General features: G+C 41.4%; 1 protein-coding gene across 1 annotated transcript; it reads left to right on the forward strand.

The window, feature by feature from the left end:
- The first annotated feature begins 8,599 nt into the window (after positions 1-8,599).
- LOC130709293 (integumentary mucin A.1-like) lies at positions 8,600-22,014 on the forward strand. Its single transcript, XM_057557560.1, has 3 exons — positions 8,600-8,664; positions 21,210-21,948; positions 22,002-22,014. Exons 1-3 carry the CDS (start codon positions 8,652-8,654, stop codon positions 22,012-22,014), a joined length of 765 nt encoding a protein of 254 aa, XP_057413543.1. The 5' UTR covers positions 8,600-8,651.
- Positions 22,015-22,020: the final 6 nt, after the last annotated feature.

Consider the following 22,020-nt stretch of genomic DNA (forward strand, 5'->3'; position numbering starts at 1 on the left):
GCAGGAGCTAAAGCACCAAGGTCTTTGGAGACTAGATCAGCAAAGGGTAGCTTTGCCAAGATGGAAACTCTCACGTAGTCCTCACAGACTCTGGGTATTTATAGCCTAAATGTCCCCTCCTCTTAGTTGCTTCATCTGTTTTTATTGATAAGCCTCCAGGGCAGCCCCTTAGCAGCTGAGCCTGAGTGCTTATCAAGAACAGATGAGATGGTGACATCCTGATACAGCTTACTTCACTCTTACAGCAAAACAACTTTACTCCTAAAATCAACTCCTTTTTTTTTTTTTGTCTTTGCCATAAACAAGGGGATTGAAACCACTTAAGTCATAAACAACTGGATTGAAATCGTTATCAAAACAATACACAACCAAGTTGTTCTGGATGTTTCACCAGCCCTTGAAATTGCCATTAACTAGCTCCGTGTTTCTGGATGTTACTTAACCTCTCTGTGCCTTAGCTCCCGCATCCTGCCTGGGTCGCAGAGGGACACGTGAAGACTTCCTTTGTCCTGTTACTTCTCTGAGTTTCTTCAAACTCGGTAACTTCTTTTCATCCTCTTATCTTGCCCCTGAGATCTAGCTTATCACTGATTTTCCCTTTTACCTTCTTCCTTTCCTTCTAATAGATTTTACTGAATTCCAATCTTCCTCTCATCTCCCCCATCCCCATCCCTCAATTTATTTCTTCAATGGAGGAAAACTAATTTTAAAGCCAAAACATAACTTAAACAGCTAGTTGGATTTTGCTAACACTCATATGTTTCCAGAGTATACTTTGCAGTTACAGAATATATTTCATGTTTTTCCATATCTGTGGGTTTTTTCTGAGTTCCCTTGTTCTTTTAGCTTTATTTATTCTGATTATTTCAAGTAAGAGGACGCCGTCATAATAATTTGGATTGATCTCTGATGCTTTATACTAGCGTTTCTTACAAATCCTCCCATTGATTTACTAAACTGGTTATCTCTGCTCAATTCCCAGTAGGTGCTGATACTTCATATTGCATACATTTTTATTTGAAAGTGACAGCTGCATTTAATGATTCTAATAACCTTCCCCTTTTGCCTTTTGTAAATAAAGGAATGTTGCTCGCCATTCCAGTTCTATAAGGATCAAGCCATCAGCCAGTCGCTGCAGTCGCTCAGGATAACGCACCCTGAGGGGAATTCAGGTTGGAAAAAAACAGGAAGCATTCTCTTCTTTGGATATACTGGCCTGTGAGAGTTAGGATGCATCTCTGCGGAATAATTTCAATGACCCCAAGATTCTTGCATCTTCTCATACAGAGAAAAGCACTAATGTCATTAACTTGAGATGTCTGTTCTTTGTGATCAGCAGTACTCTTCTGATGCTCAATTACAAGTTTTGTGGGTTTTTTCCCCCAGCGAAAAATTCATATATATCCTGGCTCCTTCCTTTCCTCTTCGGAGCAGTTCCTCAGAGCTATCTGAGAGGCTGTCTTCTGGGCTATAGTCCTCAGGAAGATCCCCAAATAAAACTCAACTTGCAACTTTTAGGTTGTGTTTTTCAGTCAACACTTTTTGTTATCCTTGACTTGCTTTGAAATCTTTGATTTGGTCCCTTATATCCAATGACTCCCACTCATTCAGCCCCTGGTGACTGGCCCAGTGAATTTTAGTGGATCGTCTATCAATTCTCTTTCTACCGTAAGGAGACTGGAAAGTGGGGGAATGGCCCGGGCCTGGGTTTTGCCTTACCTTAGCACAGCTGACGTCTGTGTACTTCCCCGCTTTGGTTCCCAGTACTTTTTTCCCCACCAAGACCCACCATGAGGAGGGCGACCTTGGCTGTCTTACGCCTGCTGCTTCTGCTCCAAGGGAGTCCAGTGCCAACCCCAAGTAACTCAGCTCCTCTGGGCCCTGCAAACTCTGCCTTCCCCCTCACTGTTCCCTCTGCTAGTCAGCTTACTACCAACTTTAAACATTTCAGTAACACTTGGTATTTATTTCCAAAGTGTTTGAATCAAGTTCACAGGAAATCCCAGGCACAGCCCAGTTTCCTGGTTGCTAGCTTTCTCGCCGGCCTTAAGGAAATCTCCATGAATCCCACCTCACCTGGGTCTGGCTCAAATTTTGATTTGTTTCCCACCCCGTTAATTATTTCATTCCTAAAAGAAATGTTTTTTGAGCATCTGTAATGTATCAGACACAGACTCATTAAACAAAGCCTGCCAGGACCACGTTGGGTGAGTTACAAAGAAAAAGTCTTGGAAGAAGAGAGTGGGGTAAAAAAACATTACCATTGAATCTGTCATCAAAGCTGCAGTAGGGGAAGCTGTGAGGATTTTTTTGCCTTCCAAACTAAGGCTGTTTGGAGCTCTGAAAAATAATAATAATGAAAAGTAACATTTGCATCTTTTTTTCTAGAGATCAGCATAACAGTTCTTAAGGGGGACAGTATCATGAGGCTTCTTTTCCTCTGCGGAAATGAGTTTAGGGTCATAGTAAGTGGTAAAATCAGGGCTGGAGTCCAAGTCCTAAATTTATTCTGGTTGTTGGTGAGTTCCTGACTCTTGCGTGTGAAAGTCTCTGGCTTTTGGCCTTGGACGGTGAAGGAGAGCTTCGAGCCGGAGCCAGCTGTGATGTAGGTAAAGCTGTTGTGGGAATTTTACTAACGAGCCTCGCCCATTCTTCTTGAGTTTCCTCAGACATCTCACTTGCGTCCCTCCTCTGCCACTCTTAATAGTTTTTAATGAATGGTAGTTCGTCTAAATGAGATGGCAAGGTGAGAGTATCTGGAAACAGAACAAAGTTAAATGTTCTGTTCCAGTACTAGGCAGGAGCACTTCCACAGTGTTCTTTTTAATATCAACAATAATAAGGATAAATTGGACAATGGCAATCAGGTTGGTCACTGGATACAGCAGGACCATAAGAATGGTTTTATGGGAGTGATTCAGAGTGTGTTTGTGCTAGTGAAGTCCAAACCTCTCAGTTATTTCCAAATTTTTTTTCTGAGGAAATTCTCATTCTTGACAAGGGAAATTAGACTGGACAAGTAGCAGGGAAAAGGCATCAGTTCCTTAACTGAGAAGAATTAAGTCTCTCTGTCACACAAGCAATGCAGCAAAGGCTGTACTGTCCTGTATGGTAGCTGCGAGCAGTAGATAACTATATAAATTAAAATAATTAAAATTAAATAAAATTAAAAATGCAAGCACTCAATAGCCACCTGTGACTAATGGCTAAGGTACTGGACAGCGCAGAGAGCATTTCCAGATGGTGGAGAGCCACGGACGTGCCCTCCGCTCCTGTCTCAGAGTGAGGGAAGCGGGAGAGAGACTTACCGTAGACTTTGCTGAAACGTTCGGTCTCTTGCTTGTATTTGCTCGACTGCCTTTTATTTAATGTCTTCTGCATGAAACAATGCCCACAGATTGAGACACACCAGTGGAGAATTCAGTGACGTTTGGGAACAGGATTTCAGTTAGGAATTCACTGAAGAGTCATTTGAACCATTTAGTGAAGAATCCAGGAAAGAACCCACTGAGAAATCCAAAGAGAAGCAGTCAGAACAGCCTCGAGTTAACTCCAGTGAGGAATACAGGTGGAAAGGCAATCCTGATTGAGCATAACTGGGAGCACGACCAACAGCCTGCTTGGGAATCCAATGGATAAGGAGGTGGAAAAAATAACGACAGAAAAACTTACAAGTAAATTCGTCTTTTGAATACTGTTTTAGGAGTCTAGGGCTCTTCCTCTACTTCCAGTAAGATTTTAAGATGTCCTTCATGGGCTTTAGTAGGATTACAGCAGCAGCATTGTGCCCTTGGGGCTCTGGCCTCGGTGATACTCTGCTCTTCAGGAGAGTATCAGAGGACAGGTGGAAATGTGACCTTTATCCTGCTACCTCTTGCAGTCCCCGGATGTGGGGAAGGGCTCCTCTGCCAGCACTGTGGAAACCAAGGCCCTGTACTTCACGGGGCAGGTGGGGGTGACCGGGATCTGTTAAAGCGAAGATGTGATCAGGAGGCTCCAGGATCTGATTTCATTCTCTTGGACCATCTAGTCATAGGGGACCCCAGTGCCACAGTGGACAGATGGGGTCTTATGATCACACCAATATTAATCTCATGAATATTCTGTCCCAGAGAGTTTCTCCCTGTTCTTTCTCAAGCTTTGAAAACCTACGCTGTTCCAGGCCTATGGCTAGGCTCTGGGGAACAGAAAGAGGATTTAGACAGACCTTCTTCTCTAGGTTCTTATAGTCTAACATTCTGTGACTCTATTCCACATGCGCCTGTAGCAGAGTTATTTCTGGAGTGCCGTGACTGGTTTCCCCTCTGATGAGACTCTCTCTAGTAATGGGTCTAACTGCTCCGGCTCCCTTGAAGTGAAACAACTGTATCTTGTTACATGTATTATTCCAGGGACATTTGACCTTGGGATGGAATCAGCCCATTCTGTACTTTGACAAGTAAGTTTGCTTATTTATTTAAATAGACTTTATTTTTAAAAAATTTTTTTAAATTTCTATTGAATGAAAGATTCTTTAAATGCTATATAGTGCTTTACAATTTTCAAAAGTTTCACACACATGATTTCATATAAGGCCATAATAACCCTTTCTTCCCCCTTACCCCTGTGTTGCCTCTCCCCACACCCTCTCCCCACTGGTAACCACTAGTTTGTCCTCTACATCTGTGAGTCTGCATCTTTTCTGTTATATGCACTAGTTTGTTGTGTTTTTTTAGATTTCCCCTATGAGTGATATCATACAGTATTTGTCTTTCTCTGTAAATAGACTTTATTGTTTAAAGCAGTTTTAGGTTCACAGCAATACTGAGCAAAAGGTACAGAATTTCCCATAACCCCCTACTCCTGCATATGCATAGCCTGCCCTGTGATCAACACCTCCTACCAGAGCAGTACATTTGTTATAATTGATGAACGTACATTGACACACCATCATCCAAAGTCCACAGTCTATATTAGGGTTCACTCTTGGTGTTGTACATTCTATGGATTTGGACAAATTTATAATGACACATGTCCACCATTATAGTGTCGTAGAGAGTGGTTTCCTTGCCTTAAAACCCCTCTGGGCTCTGGCTCTGCCTGTGCCTCTCTCCCTTCCCTCTAACCCATGGGTAAGTTTATTTATTTATTTTTTTGGTCTGCAATAACTCTTGAATATCAGACTTTCTAATTTTTAAAAAATACTCCCTCCCACTTCCTCTTCACATAAAGGACAAGGGAAATCAGCCACTAGAAATGAGGAGGGAGAATTATATATTCTTTGACCCTATTACTGAAGTTACCATGTTTTATTTTTCTGTAGCTTGTTTGTCTGAAACTCTCCATCCAAATACAGATTCCAGATAACTAGTTGTGCCTTTCTTTGAGGTGATGGTGGATATCTATCTATCTACCAAATTTCTTAGATGCCCATTGCCTCTGAATCCATTTTCTCTGAATCCAGTTTCTACTATGCATTTAGATGTGGAAAACAAGAATTTACTTTTAATGCCTTTGGCACCTCAAAGGGGGCAGAAGAGCTCCTCCCACAGAATTAGATAATGTCCTGTGGTGGAAAGAACACTGGATTTAGAATCAGATTTTAGTCCCAACTTTTCTATGTGCGCTTGGTAGATGATGATGATTGTAGTACTGGCTACAGTATTTTTTTAGTACTTACTAAATATTCAGTACTTACTAAGTATAGGCACTATCCTAATTCTCACACAACCCCATGAGATAGGTATTGTTATTCCCATATTACATATGGGAAAACTGAGGCATAGATATGTTAAGGAATTTGCCAAGAGGCGGTGTTGCAACTGGAAGCCAGACAATCTTACCTAATCTTTCTGAACCTCCACTTCCTCCTCACTAAAATGAAGGTATTGGGCCATAAATCGCTGAGCTTATTTCTGTTCTAAAACCCTCCGGGTCTGTCAAGTTTTACAGATGGGCAGCCCACTATGACAACTGCAGGATGGTTTGGTTTCATGTAGTAATTATAAAAATTAAGGTTGGATGGCCTGGATAGTTGCCTTTATCAGGACTGCAAGAACTTTCCTTTTCACTCCCTGTTATTTAGGTTTTGGTTGCTGTTTTTTAGGGCATGAAGTTGGCATCAATTGAGACAAAGGAGCCAATATCTGTTCCTTAAAAGGAAGCATGGATTGACCGATTTTTCTTACCTCTGAAGAACCAGTATCAAGTCCTGAAGGTATTCAATAAAATTGGAATAACACTCAACACAAAGCTGTTGTGATACTCAAATAAGATAATGCGTGGGAACTGTTCTGTAACTTGTCAAATTCTATATAAACGCAGGAGCTATCGGTATTGCCATATAATACTGATTCACAGATCAGAAACTGGGTAGTTTTCCCATCTGATTTCTATGCATGGTGCATTCAGGAAGCTTGAACACACATTCTGCTTGCTCAGATTAGTATCCATGCTGCTTAAAAGGTAAGATACTCCAGCCTTATTTTTGCTTTTCTAGGGTTAAGACAAAACCTCTGTAAACAGACCCCTAGGATGCTTAGTCACTAGCCGGAGTCCCAGGGGCACAACGCGGCTCCATTTTCCATTAAATTTCCCTAATAGTTAAAAACAGAAAGTGCAGGCCGGGCAAAAGTCCTGCAGATTTCATCGAAAATGCGGCTTGCATCGTGACTTTAGAATACTGCTTGATCCCAGGCTCCTCATCCCTATCCGTATCACCCACCTGTATTTTCTTGCATCGAAAAGCAGGATACATTTCAGAATTTCCTGGACTTTTTTCTGGCTTCCTGGATCTTTGGGCTTGTGTTACACACACTCTTCTTGTTTTGGAGCACCCACTGGATCACACAGAAGGGCTGTCATAGGATGGCCCACTGAATTGAGAACAGAGAATATAAAAAAAGTTGGTTTGCAAAGGTCAGTTTCTTCATTTATTCGCTTATTCTTTCAATAAGTATTTATTTTATTGATCTCTCACCATATGAAGAACACGGTTGAGGATATAAAAAAAAAAAAAAGGAACTGATTTCTCTGGGCATAGTGGGGCTCTTTGCTGGCCAGGGCGGTTGGAGGAAACACAGCAAGTTTTCCTTATCATTGATATTGAGTAATGCCCACACGAGGCCATCCGGATGAGGCACCTTAATCATAAGTCACAGGGGCCTGGAAGGCAAAATATCTGTCTGGCTCTCCTCCCAGAATTTTCCCCCTGATTAAGATTCCATGGATTCTTGCTATAGTTCTCAGAAGATATATTTATTGGTTAAACCATCAAATATGTTTTGGCTTTAAGCAAGAGAATACGCAAGCTTACATGCTCTTGGTAGTGCTTCCAGCTACAGATAGAGAATGAAGATGAACAAGGTGCTTGCTCTGATGGGAAGGGCTGCTTTTCATGGAAGCAAAGACTGGAATAAGTTGAGAAAGTACTGATCATAGTTACCTGGAAATGAATTAGAATTTTCCTTGCCTTTCACTATTTCCCACCTTAGGTATAAAATAAATTAGGAAAATGTGCTTGTATTTATTTCCCCGTAACTGATGGTGAAATAAATGCCAATCACGAGACATTTTGGGTTTCAAACAGAAAGAGTGAGGAATTGGATACTTCCTGGTGTTTAAAGAGAAACCTTATTCTGGACGACATGGCTTACGTTCTTCAGAGGCTACTGTCCACTAAGTCTGTTATGATTAGATGAATTCTAGATGTCTTGGTTCCACCTCTTGGCATTGCACTAAAGAGCTGTGACCTTGAACAAGTCACTTACCATCTTGGATTGCTATCTCCTTGGTTAGCACTCAATATTTAACTATTTATGGAGGCAACAATACGCTGGGTGTTCACTTGTAGAAAGATATTAATATGCATTCTGCCAATCTCTCAGAATTGGTATCAGAGTAAATTTGGATTTGAAAGCCCTTTGAAACATTTATACACCTCACACATCTCAGAACAAAAGGCTATACATCAAAGAAGGAAATCCTTGCCTCATTTAAGACTAGACTTATAATAAGAAAGCCTTTCACTAAATTAATAGCAAAGTGAAGCAAGATCAAACTGGAGATTTTTGTCGTAGCCTGATTTGGTACAAAGAGATGGAAACACAAGGAACCAAACCTGTGTGTTCATGACTCACTTAAAGCAAAATTTCTTTCACTTCCTAGAGTCCTGCCAACATCTAAAATGTCTCCTTAGACATCTTTTCCCTCCTTTCCTTGCATCTCTATGAAGCAGCTAATAGGAGCTATGCAATGTGCTGGGATGCAGATTAGTTTGGGATACTTTGGGTACTCTGACAGTATATCCCACCTCACACTACACTATCAAGGCTTTAAACAGGACAGAGGTTTATTTCTCTGACCTGGTAAAGATGGCTGTGTTCTGCAACTTTGAGAAGAATGCAGGATCCTTCCTTTATATCTTCTCTGCCATCCCTACGATGTTGCCCTCATCCAGATGGTTCAAGATGAACCATCACTACACCCACAACCCATACAGCAGAAAGGAGAAAAGTAGAAGGGAAGGATATGCATTTCCCTTTAAGAACAAAACCTAGAGGTTTCAAATACTACTTCTGCTTATATCCTCCGGGAAGTGCAGTCTTCATGTTGGGCTGTCATATGCCCCGTTAAGCATCAGGGATTTTATTACTCTGCGAGAGAAGGGAAGAATGCGTATCAGGGGTAAGAAGCAATCTCTGTCTGGGGTGCAAACATGAACAGTTCTTGGTCCTTTCCTAAAAGCTGCTTACTTTAATGGGAGAAAACCAAAGTAAAAGTAGGTAATTACACATCTTTTTTGCAACTCTGTGCCATCCTTTACCCCAACCCTTTTACAGTCTAACACTTTCATTCGCTTACTTTCTCTTTTCTCCTCTCCCTCTGCCCATGCTCTTGTCAACTGTTAAAAAACAAAATTCAACCGAGTGAATTTCAAAGATCTTATTGGCTTTATTCAACGATTCATGAATTGGGCAGCATCCAATCTAGCAGATAGAAAAGAGCTCCGAGGACCTGTACAAAATGAAAGGCTTTTTATAGGCAGAAGGAAGCAGGAACAAAAGAGTGATACTGGGCAAAAAAGCAGGTTGGTCATGGCAAGGCTGCTTTCCTTCAGGAGACAGCAAGGGACTTAAAGGCACATTTCTTAGCTAGTGCTGATCAGGAGAATCCTGACTGCCTGGTTTAAGATTCCATTTCCAGGAGAGCTGAAGCTAATTAAGTCTCAGTCTGGTGACGTGGGGATTAGCATAAACGACCTCTTTTGGGGCTTGTTGTTTTGTTTTTTAACACTCTTTACCTAAACCCCAAAATAACTGCTCCCCCCCAAAAAAAAAACCCCACCTCACTTTCTCTTGATCTTTTTGCTCCTCTTACTTCCTTAATTTTCTTTATTCTTTTTTTTAAAAACTGTAAGGCAATTTTATTTATTTATTTTTATTTTAATTTTTTTATAATAACTTTTTTTTTTAACACCTTTATTCTTGACCTGTCTTGGCTGTATTTGATGCTGTTTATTATCTCCTTGAAATACTCTCCTTCCTTGTCTTCTGTGTCTGTGTAACACTCTGGTTTTCTGCTTCTATGTCTCCTTTGCTGGCTTTTCCTCCATTGTCCTAAATAAAAGAACTTCCTAGACCAAGCTCCTTCCTAGTCCTTTCTTTCCCCATCTGTCTTGGAATCATATCTACTGTTTGGTCACAGTCATCACTTCAGAGCAGATGAATAACACATCTCTATGCATAAAGCAAAATCACCATCATAAACCAAAATCTCATGGACTTCAGCCTCATGTTTTCTGCTGCTTATGGGATATTTCCATCAAGATTCTCTTAAAGCAACACAATTTCCACTAGCCAAACTCATCTTGCCCCCACCTGAAAATCCTCTCTTCACCAACCCCTTCTCCTCCTAACACCATTCAGAAACTGGGTCCTGGTTTGACCCCCGTGTATCTCACTGGAATAATTCACCCTTTACAACTTGGGAGTCGTCTTTTCCCCTCCCTGGACCCTCACTTCTCACGTCGTCCATGTAAACATAACTTGCTGATCATATAGTACTCTTGCTACTCAATGTCTTGCCTGTGCTATTGTGATGCCCCTCTTCTCGTCTTTCCTTTACATTTTTTTTTCACTGCCTGTCTTCATATAATATGAGTTGCATCAGCTTAATCTACTAAAAAGCCTTCTGTAACAGGCTGTTATCTATCAGTGAGTCAAATCTCTTTGGTCTACTATTCTAAGGTAGGCATTCCACTCCATGGTCTCAAATTCCTATGTTTTCTGCAACATCCCTTTAAGACAAATTAGACTAATTGCTGCTACTTGAATGGGTCCTCTACTCTCCTATCTCTGCCGCTATGTGTATCTACTTGGATTATTACTTCTTCCTGATAATCCTTCCTGTTTTACCCATCATTTCCCCTGATGAGATCTTATCCATCTTTTAAGATCCAGTTAAAATGTAACATCCTTTATGAAGGCTTTCTGAACTATTAGCCACGAATACCTTCAGAGTCAGGGACGGTCTTTATGTCTTTATGTCACTAGCGTCTAGCATAGTTCTTGACTCATTGAGTTGCTCAACAACTGTTGACTTAATGAGCCATCATTAGTTGAGTGTAATCTCTGTCTCCTCTGGATCACCAGAATACCCTGTACTTCTCTTAGGGCTCTTGTCATATTACATCTTTTACTTCATTTATTTGTATCCATAGCTTTGAGCCCTTGGGATAGTAAAGAATTTTGCAAAGAACAGATGATTCATCAGTATAAATTAAATGAATGAACTCTAGGAGGCATTAAAGTAGGGAGGGTGCTGGGTTATTAACCAGAAAATTTGCTCAAATGGTTAAAACTGGCCATAAGGAGAAAAGGGAACCCTCCTACACTGTTGGTGAGAATGTAAATTGATGTAGCCACTATGGAAAACAGCATGGAGGTTTCTCAAAAAACTGAAAATAGAACTACCATAAGATACAGCAATTCCACTCCTGGGTATATATCCGAAAGAAACAAAAACACTAATTCAGAAACATACATGCACTCCAATGTTCATAGCAGCATTATTTACAATTGCCAAGATACAGAAGCAACAGATAAATGGATAAAGAAGTTGTGGTATACGTATATAAAGTGGAATACTACTCAGCAATAAAAAAGAATGAAATTTTGCTATTTGCAGTAACACGGATGGACTTGGAGAGCATTATGCTAAGTGAAATAAGTCAGACAGAGAAAGACATATACTGTATGATGTCACTTAGATGTGGCATCTAAAAAATACAATAAACTAGTGAATATAACAGAAAAGAAGTAGACTCGAAGATGCAGAGAACAAACTAGTGGTTACCAGTGGGGAGAGGGAAGAGGAGAGGGACAATATAGGGGTAGAGGGGGGGAAAAAGGGTTATTATGGGATTATATGAAATCATGAGTGTGAAACTTTTGAAAATTGTAAAGCACTATAGAATTTAAAGGATCTTTCACTCTATTAAAAAAAAACAACAACTAAGCAGTGTCTGGAATAAAGTAAGAATCAAATACATGTTAAATGTGTGAATCCAAGAATAAAATTTAGAATATCTCATAAAGTGAATGGACTATAATCCTCCTTAAGTACTGAGCAGCAAGAATAATGCATAAATTTTTTTTTCAAGAAATATACAGAAGAAAATGTTAATCATGGGTTCAGGGTTAGGAAGCAGAGGTATTTTTCCTTTTCAATTTTATACTTTTAAGCATTGTTTGAAATTTTTATCATGTACTGTGTTCATTTTTATTTGAATAAATATGTTATTTTATTTTTATTTTTTTCTTCTAACTTTATTGAGATATAATTGACATATAGCACTGTATAAGTTTAATTAAGGTGTACAGCACAATGATCTGACTTCACTTATGATGACCACAATAAGTTTAGTGAACATCCATCATCTTATATAGATACAAAATTAAAGAAATTAGAAAGGAGATATTTTTTCCTCATGATGAGAACTCTTAGGATTTACTCTCTACACAATTTTCGTATATAACATACAGCAGTGTTAATTATATTTATCATGTACATTACATCCCTCATAGTTTTTTTGTTTTTTTTTTACAGTAGGTCCTTGTTGGTTATCTGTTTTAAATATAGCAGTGTGTACATGTCAATCCCAAACTCCCAATCTATCCCCCTCCTCCCTCCCCCCGGTAACCATAAGTTCATTGAATAAATAGGTTAATTACAAAAAATAAAAAATTTTAAAAGGACTTAAAAAAATGGGTGCTGAGAATTAATTATTTTGAGATTATATTCTATAACCTTTCCACCCCCCATTAGGCTGTGTGATTCTTGGAGATAAGGTCCTTTAAACTCTGTGCGCCCAGGACATTTTCTGGCACTTAATATTCGCTCAATTAAATGTTGGTTCAACAGAATTGTCTGGGCAATGGTAGTGGAGTGGTGGAGGTAGGGATGGTGGAGTGGTGGTGGTGTGATTCTCTAAGGGAGGAGTGGGGGATAGGTCAGGTGGCTGATGGGACTGGAGCACTGCTGAGAGGAGCCATCAGTTCAGACTCTTCCTGACAGAGCAGTGAGCCTCATGTTCTTAAGAGAGAGTCTCTTAATGTGCTTTTCAAAGGGAAAGGGTAGGAGGCAATACTGCTTGGAGGAAATTCCAGGGATCAAAAGAGAAAAGAAAATTTGTATATAGAAGATGAGGTGACTTTGTTTCAGATTGCCTTCAGCATTTATCAAATCTAATAACGGGCGCTTTCATTCTTTATCCACCCTTTACCCTTCATTCTGCTTTACCTAAATGAGTGCTGGGGTGGTTAAGAGGAGGTTCATTTGTAAGGAAAAGAGTGGTGAATAAAATTCCATGGTGCATTTCTATTAAATCTCTTGGAGAGGTCAGCAAAAGACACTCAAACCTTTTCCTGCTTTTTCCCTATGTAACTCAAAATGTGATTGGGGAAATTGAAGTTCTTTCATTTACCTTCTCCAGCCTCTCACAGGGGTACCTACCTCAATCTGGTGTCAGGAAAGAAGCAGCTATGTATTTACTTTAAAAACATTTTTAAAAAATTTTATATTGGCGCATGGTTGTATAACAATGTTGTGTTAGTTTCAGGTGTACAGCAGAATGATTCAGTTATACATATACATGTATCTACTAGGAAGCATCTATTTAGAACTGGGTCAGTGAGGAGCCTGGATAAAATCTCCTGGTTCAAATCTTACATGGATGGGATTCTGCTAAGCTTCAATGTCTGTTAAAATGTCTGAGCTCATTTGGTCCAACAATAATGGGCAAAGCGCCTAGCTAGGTACTATTAGGGAACATGTCATAAAGTTGTACAAGTCTGGCCCCTGCTGTCTGAACCTTTCAGTATAGTTGGGGCAGAGATGGAAGGAAGGAATTAAACCTGAACTAACAGAGTAATGAGTAATTACCCTTGACACTTAGATGAGTAGAGATGAGCTTGTATAGAGAAAAGATGGATATTGACTCTGAGCCACACTGCTTGGATTGAATACTGCTTCAACCTCTTACTAGCTTTGTGACTTTGGGCAAGTTACTTAAATTCTTTGAGCCACAGTTTCCTCATCTGTAAACTGGATGCAGTGATAATAATTTAGGATTGTTATGAGGATTAAAATGATATTTGTAAAGTACCTAGAATTTGGAAAATAGTTTGAATTGTGTCTGGTACACGATCATTGTCATTTAGCCATTATTAACTTATAACGATTTTTAGAAATTTTAATTGCAGTAAAAAACTCATACAATTTGTCACTTAACTGTTTTTAAGTGTACAGTTCAATAGTGTTAAGTATATTCACATTATTGTGCAACAGATCTCTAGAAGTTTTTGATGTTGCAAAACTGAAACCCTATATCCATTGTACAACAATTCCCATTTCTCCCTATTCCCAGCCCCTGTCAACTACCATTTTACTTTGTTTCTCTGAGTTTGGCTTCTTCAGATACCTCATGTAAGTGGAATAATTCAGTATTGGCCTTTTTGTCACTGGCTTATTTCATTTTGCATAATATCGTCAAGGTTCATCCATACGACCTTGCTTGTTCATCCATGTGACCTTGTTCATAGCATGCAACAGGATTTCCTTCCTTTTTTAAGGCTGAATAATATTCTGTTGTATTTGTAAACCACATTTTCTTTATCCATTCATCTATTGCTGGACGTTTGCCTCAACTTCTTACCTATTGTGAATAATACTGCTATGAACATGGGTATGCAAATGTCTCTTTGAGATCCTGCTTTGAATTCTTTTGGATATACACCCAGAAATGGGATTGCTGGTTCGTAAGGCAATTACATTTTTAATATTTTGAGGACCTGCCATACTGTTTCCATTATGGCTGCACCCTTTTACATTCCCACGACAGTGCATAAGAGTTCCCATTTCTCCACATCCTTGCCAACACTCATTATTTTGTTTGTTTGTATTTCTGATAATACTAATGTGTTTGAGGTGAAATCTCATTGTTATAACTATTTTATTTCTTATCAATTAGCTATGGACCACCCCCCCACACCATGAATTAAAAGGGTCCAATCTTGAGGCAAAATATTTAACAGATAAAGACACTGTAGTCAGTCCCAGAATTTCCCATAAGGATGTGTACTAGCACCAGAGAAAACATGGGCCCTAAAACTTTATTCTAACCCAGTGAGATCCATTACTGCTACACCACAGTGTGTTTTCTTACTTGTTCACTCACCACCAGGCAAGACTCTCAGCTGAATCTCAGGACTTATCCTTCTCCTCATCCTCCTCTTCTGTCTCCTTTTATTTTTAGCATAGGCGTTTTGACTCTGGGAATTCATGTCCTAGAGGAATTAAAGCCAACTCTTGGGAGCATATACATAACTTATGGTGGGGATGACTTGCCCCTCCCCGCCAATCCAATCAGCCACCAAGCCCCTTTAATTTCACCTTTGTAATGTCTTTAGTATCTGCGTCCTTCCTTTCATGCCTAGTGCCACCACTCTGCTCAATCTGGAGTAACTCTTGCTTGTGCTGTGTCATAGCCGACCTACTTTCTTGTGCAGGTTTGGTTAGTCTTCCTAAAGCATGACTCTACCACAACTTCTGCTGGCAGAATAATGACTCATCTCTTCAGCTTTTAAAGCGTTCCTTGGTCTGGTCCCAAATGTCATTTCAGACTGTTTTTCACAAACTTCTTTCCTTCTACCCTCTTTCCTCTCACACTCTCCCTATGTTCTCCAGTCAGGAACTTCTCTTGAATGAGAATAGTTACTCTTACAGTTTTAATTATTCTTCAAGGTCCATTTCAAGTTATAATAATGATAGCTGCCAATCATCGGTCATTTATTATAAGCTAGTTACAGGTTTACATGGATGAGTTCATTTAATTTTCATAATGACCCTGTGAAATAATTACTATCATCACCTGCATTTTGAAGGATAAAGTAACTTGGGCAAGCCCAAGTGTTCACAAAGACCTGGATTCACAGTCCAGAACTCAAGTTTTTAGCCACTATTTTATTGCTCAAATGATGGATTTGATGATGCCTTCCCACCTACCCTATGTTACAGTTCAATACAGATGAATAATCATTTATTTGGCAATCGCTATGCAACCATCACAGACTCTGTAGGAGTGGGTAATGCTAAGTTGATTAAGATGGTTCCAGCCTTCAGTGGTTTAGAATCTAGCAATTAACATAGTTTTCCTCTATGTTCCCAAATTGATTATAGCTCACATGACAGACACCTGGAACATAACGATTCATGCACATTATTCTTTTGCCTAGAGTCCCTCCGTTTACCTTCTTTCTCTCTATAAATCCAGAAATATGTTTATTAAATTCAGGTGAATCTTACCCTAACTGTCCCATCTTCCCCATGAAACTTTCCAGGGGGATGTTCCTTTATGTTCCCACCCTAAAATAATATTATCAACTCTTTGGAGACCTGGGCCTTTTTCATCTTCAGCACCTAATAATAATAATAGCTAATTTTTATTATGGTTTTCCTTATTTGAGGCATTTGACACAAATACATTAATTTAACCCTTACAGCAATCCAACAAAGTAAAAACTATTTTTATGTCCGTTATGTAAAGAAAAAACTAAGGTACTATGAGTTAAGTAACTTGCCCATGGTTGCTTAATTATTACTGGCAGAGGCAGGATATACTGGATATAGTCCAGGATGCTGGACCCCAGAGTCTGCGATTTTGACCTCTTGTCTAGTGCCTCTTCTGCTTTAGTCATTGCATTTCTCAGTCACTCTGTAAACATTTGTTAAGTAAATAACTTTTTTGTATCTCTGGCACTGGATTAGAGTTCTTAGTATCCTGTTATAAGCTGCCTTTGTAATATAAATATAAAAATAAATAAATAAATAAATAAACTTACTCCATGGTTAAAGCTTTTAAGAAGGAATCAATTTTGAGATTTCTTTTGAATTGCTCAAGATACTTAGTGTAATTGCTAGGTCTCTGACCAGATGCCAGAAAAATGCTTGACTAGGCCCTAAAATACTAGGCTAGCCCTTATCAGTATCTAATCTGCAAGGTCAGGTGGCGCCCTGGGCGCCCTGTTCCTCAAGGGAGAAACTTGTCTTGCTCTCTGGAAATTTCCCCCTAAGGGAAGCATGACTGTGGGGGTTTGGAATGGAGAATGGAAGAAGCACCCTGTTCCTCAAGGGAGAAACTTGTCTTGCTCTCTGGAAATTTCCCCCTAAGGGAAGCATGACTGTGGGGGTTTGGAATGGAGAATGGAAGAAGCACTTGCTCTGGGTCAAATTCCTGGCTCCATGCTCCCAGGTGCTTCAGGGCTTCTGTCTGTTGAGGGTGGGAATTAGGAAGGGACAGAGACACATCTGCAGGATGTCACTCACTCCCAGCTCAACCCACTTGCCAGAAACTTATCTCATTCTAGAGAAAGTAGATGCAAAGGCTTTTGGATTTCTTTAATGCTTTCAGGAAACTTTCCACACTTTCTGCCAGACTTACCTTTTAGCACTTAATTTGGCATTTAATGCACAAATCAATTTAATATAATCATATTTTCCAGAAGGAAGGATGGTGATAGTTTTTTTTCCTTCTCTAATTAGATCAAATCTGTGATAATTTGTTTCAATTATAGTGTTTCCTTTTCCAAAGACCATAGACTAATGCGATCAGAGTCTAAGGACCAGGAGTCATCTATCATTAATTTATCAATAAATATTTTTATCACCTCTGATGTGCCGGACACTTGGCTGGGTTTTGGAGAAATCTGAGGGAATAAGACAGGAAAAAACTTATACTTTTTTTAGAATGGTGAAGAAATTTGAAAGTAAAATGATAGCCACTTTTGACATCTGAAGAGAGGAAAAAGGACCTAATTATATATATATGGCCCCAGAGAACAAAACTGGGGCAAATAAGGTTGAAATTACAGGAAGACATAGTTTCTCTACTGGAAGGAATAATTGTCCAAAGATGAACTATTCTCCTCAATGTAGTGAGTTCCCCATTACCAGGGATGTTATTTAAGGAAAAATTACTCTTATGTTTTAAAAAAAGACATTGGATATCTGATTGAGCTGGGTACAATTTAATATACCTTCAAGCCTTGATGTTATATAATTCTATAAAATTTGATAGCAATGGAAAAAGTTAAGAAAGCCAAAATATTTTAATACTGTAAAACAGAACTACAATCCCATATTAATAAAAAAGACCTTATAATTATAACTTGACAATTTTATTGGATCTCACCTTAGCAGAGACCTCTCTGGGACCCACTGTGTTAATGACCTAACTATATTCAAGTGATGAGAAATAATAACACATCTTCATGAAGGGAGACCAAATTACTCCCATATTTCAATGTGGTAGTCACCAAGAAGCTGCTCTTCCACTGACTCTGGGGGAAACTGAGGCACACAAAAATGGTACCAGTATCTTTGGAAGAACATCTAAAGCAGTGTCTATATTTTTAGGTAGTTGAGTTGTGAAACAAACCTTCTAGAGGAAGTTGGTCATTTCTGTCCCCTCAGTACTAAGGTCTAAGTCCAGCTCTCCTCAAAGTGACCAGAGATTCTACTTTGCACATAGGAAAATCGATTCTTCCAGTTTTCTAGGGTAGGAAATATTCTCATATTGTGGCTGATGCAGATAAAATCTCCCCTTCATCCACTGGCTGGCGACCTGCTGCATTATTGTCTGATTTGAGTTCATTGTTTGCTGGTGTTATTTGCCTGCAAGTTTTTCGTGAGCTTCTTGCTTCCCAAGCTCCTATCGTATTTGGTTACACTTCATTGCACAGGCCTTGCCAAGGAAATTTAGTTTCCAGAAAAACAAAATGTGTGTGTTCGTGTGTGTGTGTGTGTGTGTTCCCTCTGCCTTTAAGGAGAAGACTGTAAAGTTGTCACACTTCCCAGGACAAAACTATGAGCTCAGGGAGATAACGGGGCCAGGGGCACAAACGGTAGAGTTGGTTGAGAGCAGAGGCCCCAGCATCAGAGTGCCCACAGGTTTGCTTCCTGATTCTGTAACATTTACTGTGTGACCTTTCATAAGTTCCTTAGCCTCTTTGTGCACGGTTACTTAATCTGGAAAAGGCGAATAATAAGATTGCCTGAGGTTTGGTGTTAGGCTAAAGTAACACATGCCTATGGCAATAGTTAAGCACCCGATAAATATTAGCTGTTATTATTACTATTACTGAGAGGTTTCCCTCAGTGGTATTGTCAGCCCTGTGGTTTCTGAGGAGCAGGAATCAGCTGTGACCTTTTAAGTAAAGAAAGCTGAAACCAAAAGGCCCCGTGGGGTTTGACCCTGTGATGGGAGTTGTGCGTATGTGTAAAGGCCTCCTCTCCAGGTAACGGTGGTGACTTCACTGGGCTCTGAGGCCTACTTAGGTGAGCCAGCCCCACAACCTTGGGTTTTCTCGGCCTGCTTTGCGTCTACAGGGAGGGTTAGTCAGTGCTGAGCCAAGGACGCATCGCAGCTTCATACTGCCCCCTAGCGGACTGGGAAGGTCATCTGCAGGAGCCAGGTCCTCACAGCCAAGAGGTCCTGTGCGTTCAAGGCATCGCCGCGGAGCGTGAGTCTCTTCAGATGAATCTGAGTCACTGAGTCTCTCAGCCTCTAGGCTCCTCACCAGAAAAATGAGGACAATAACGACTCCCGCACAGGACCGTGGTGAGAATCCAATGAGATAGTGGCACATGTGAAATCTTACAATTTTAGATATTTCTGTTATTATAATAGTTGCACCAGTTACTATCATTCTGATCGACGATTCTCTTCCAGGGACCCGCTAGAGTTAGAAGACTGTTCGCATTAGGGCTCTCCCTCAGCGTCAACGTCACCAGCAGACCCCACTACTATTCCTAGTCCCGCACCTGACACACAGTGGCATTTCGGGGGCTCAGTAAAGCATTCTTTGGCTCCAGCCTAGAGGACAAACTTGCAGCCTTGGGTCAGGAGGGGAGTGCTGCGATCCGGTGGAACTAGAAGCCCTGCCCCTAGTGGTAATGGGGCAAAGGACCCTAAGGTCGCCCAGGACCTCACTGATGGTTTCCTTGGAACTCTTCCTTACTTCCTCTCCCTCCCGCCGCCCACCCCCTCGCCCTACTCCCCTTTCCCCTCCTTTGCTTCAGGGCAGTCTCATCGCTTGTGGGCGAGGCTCTTTTCTTCCCAACCCCCTGGGAATGCCTCCTTCAGGGACCTGGGCCTGAGGTTGTAATAAATGCCCAGCAGGGCTGCGGTCCAGCACCCTGGGGCCTCCCCACCTCCGCTAGCCTACCGCGCTCCCCGCCCCGGCATCGGCGTCATGCTCGAGAAGGCCCTGCTCCTCTCTGCCTGCTTCGCCCTGGCGGTGACTTACCCCGCACTGCTTCAGGGTGAGTGCACGTCGGGAGGTCTTCTGGAGAAGAGGGCTAAAGTCCATTCACCGCGCGCGCACACAGAGGGACAGAGACTGAGGCCGTGTAAAGTGAGGTGGGGCTGGGCGGTTGAGCTCTGAGGCCTTGGGCAAGTTGAGTGGCTTGGCTAAGATTAAGGCTGTGTTTTGAGTCCACCTCATATAGGTAGTCAGGCTGGGTCAAATGGAATTAGGGCTGGTGATGAGAGGGCTCCTGAGGTTTCCCTGCGGTCCCCTTAACTATCAGGTGCTAAAGCGGCTTTACTCTATTTGATTCAGGTTAAAAAGTCCTTGGGTGTACTCTCACTTTACTGGAGAGTAAGACTCAAAGTGCTTTAGCCGCTGGCTGGGCCACATGCAGTGGGAATCAGTGGGTCTGGAGCAGAAACTTGTGAGTCATATTGAGAGAGGAAGGAATCTGTGTCTCCTGAACCAGAAGGCGGATGCTTTCCCCCCAAGGCTCTTTCTCTTCTAGTCCTTCCTGAACTCAGATCAGTTTCTCAAGAGGAATGGTTTTCATTCACTTGCATTAAAATGGTGACCTTACCCTCCACTTCCTCCCAGCTCTCCCTCTGGTAGCTCTCAATTTATCCGCTGCTGGGTTTGGGTTCTCTACTGCATATGAATGAATGATAAAGCAAATGACTAAATTAGAGAGCTAATGATTTTGACCTTATTGGCACGGTGCCCACAACCTGCTGGACTAGGCAGCCATGAGGACTGTAGGTCTTTCACTGCAGCCCAAGCAGACCCAGGTTGTAGGCTCATCAGGCCTTCATGGTTATGATGCTTTTATGGTTCACAAGACCCAAAATGTCTGGATTGTGCATTCTCTGGGACAGACTGGAAATTGAAGAGCTGTAGCCCATTAAATGAAAATGGTAGGAGTCCCCATTTTAGAGTCCATTTCATTCTTGCTTATGCACCTTGGAAATAGCTGTTCTCCTTGCTCCTTTCCCCCACTTATATTTTTAGTTTTCAGGAAACTGAAAGAATTACATAGGGGAGTTTTTGAAATTTCATTCCATTGCAGTCTGACTGATTCACATTTAGAGGCACAACATCAAGTGCTCCTTCCTAAACCGACCCCTCAAAGGAGGGTGGAGTAGGAGACAGTGAGCACATTCCTAGGTGGCAGTTGGTCTTCTGGACATCCTAGCACTTGGTAGAAGAGAAACTTGTGGGGAGACCAGTTTGATTCAATATACCCTTTGCTGTTCCATGTTTTCCCTGGAAAAAGATCTAGCTGGGAATGGAAGGGTGTGGAGATGGTGGAAACATTCTCACAAGAAAGTACTTGAGCTATTTTTTTCTTTTTGGTTCCTCTAGAATTCATCACTGACTTAGAGTCAACCACTGACCTAGAGTCAACCACTGGCCTAGAGTCGACCACTGACCCAGAGTTGACCACTGGCCTAGATTTGACCACTGACCTAGAGTCGACCACTGGCTTAGAGTCGACCACTGGCCTAGAGTCGACCACTGACCCAGAACTGACCACTGGCTTAGAGTCGACCGCTGACCCAGAGTCGACCACTGACCCAGAATTGACCACTGGCCTAGAGTTAACCACTGACCCAGAGTCGACCACTGGCCTAGAGTCGACCACTGACCCAGAATTGACCATTGGCTTAGAGTCGACTGCTGACCCAGAGTCGACCACTGACCCAGAATTGACCACTGGCTTAGAGTCGACTGCTGACCCAGAGTCGACCACTGGCCTACAGTTGGCCACTGGCATAGAGTCAACTACTGACCCAGAGTCGACCATTGACCCAGAGTCGACCACTGGCCTAGAGTCGACCACTGACCCAGAATTGACCACTGGCTCAGAGTCAACCACTGACCCAGAGTCAACCACTGACCCAGAGTTGACCACTAGCCTAGAGTCGACCACTGACCCAGAATTGACCACTGGCTTAGAGTCGACCACTGGCCTAGAGTTGACCACTGACCCAGAAATGACCACTGTCTTAGAGTCGACCGCTGACCCAGAGTTGACCACTGGCCTAGAGTCGACCACTGACCCAGAAATGACCACTGGCCTAGAGTCAACCACTGACCGAGAGTCGACCACTGGCCTAGAGTCGACCACTGACCCAGGATTGACCACTGGCCTAGAGTCGACCTCTGACCCAGA

This window comes from Balaenoptera acutorostrata, chromosome 11 (genome assembly GCF_949987535.1).
Source record: "Balaenoptera acutorostrata chromosome 11, mBalAcu1.1, whole genome shotgun sequence".
In the NCBI taxonomy this organism is placed as follows: domain Eukaryota; kingdom Metazoa; phylum Chordata; class Mammalia; order Artiodactyla; family Balaenopteridae; genus Balaenoptera; species Balaenoptera acutorostrata.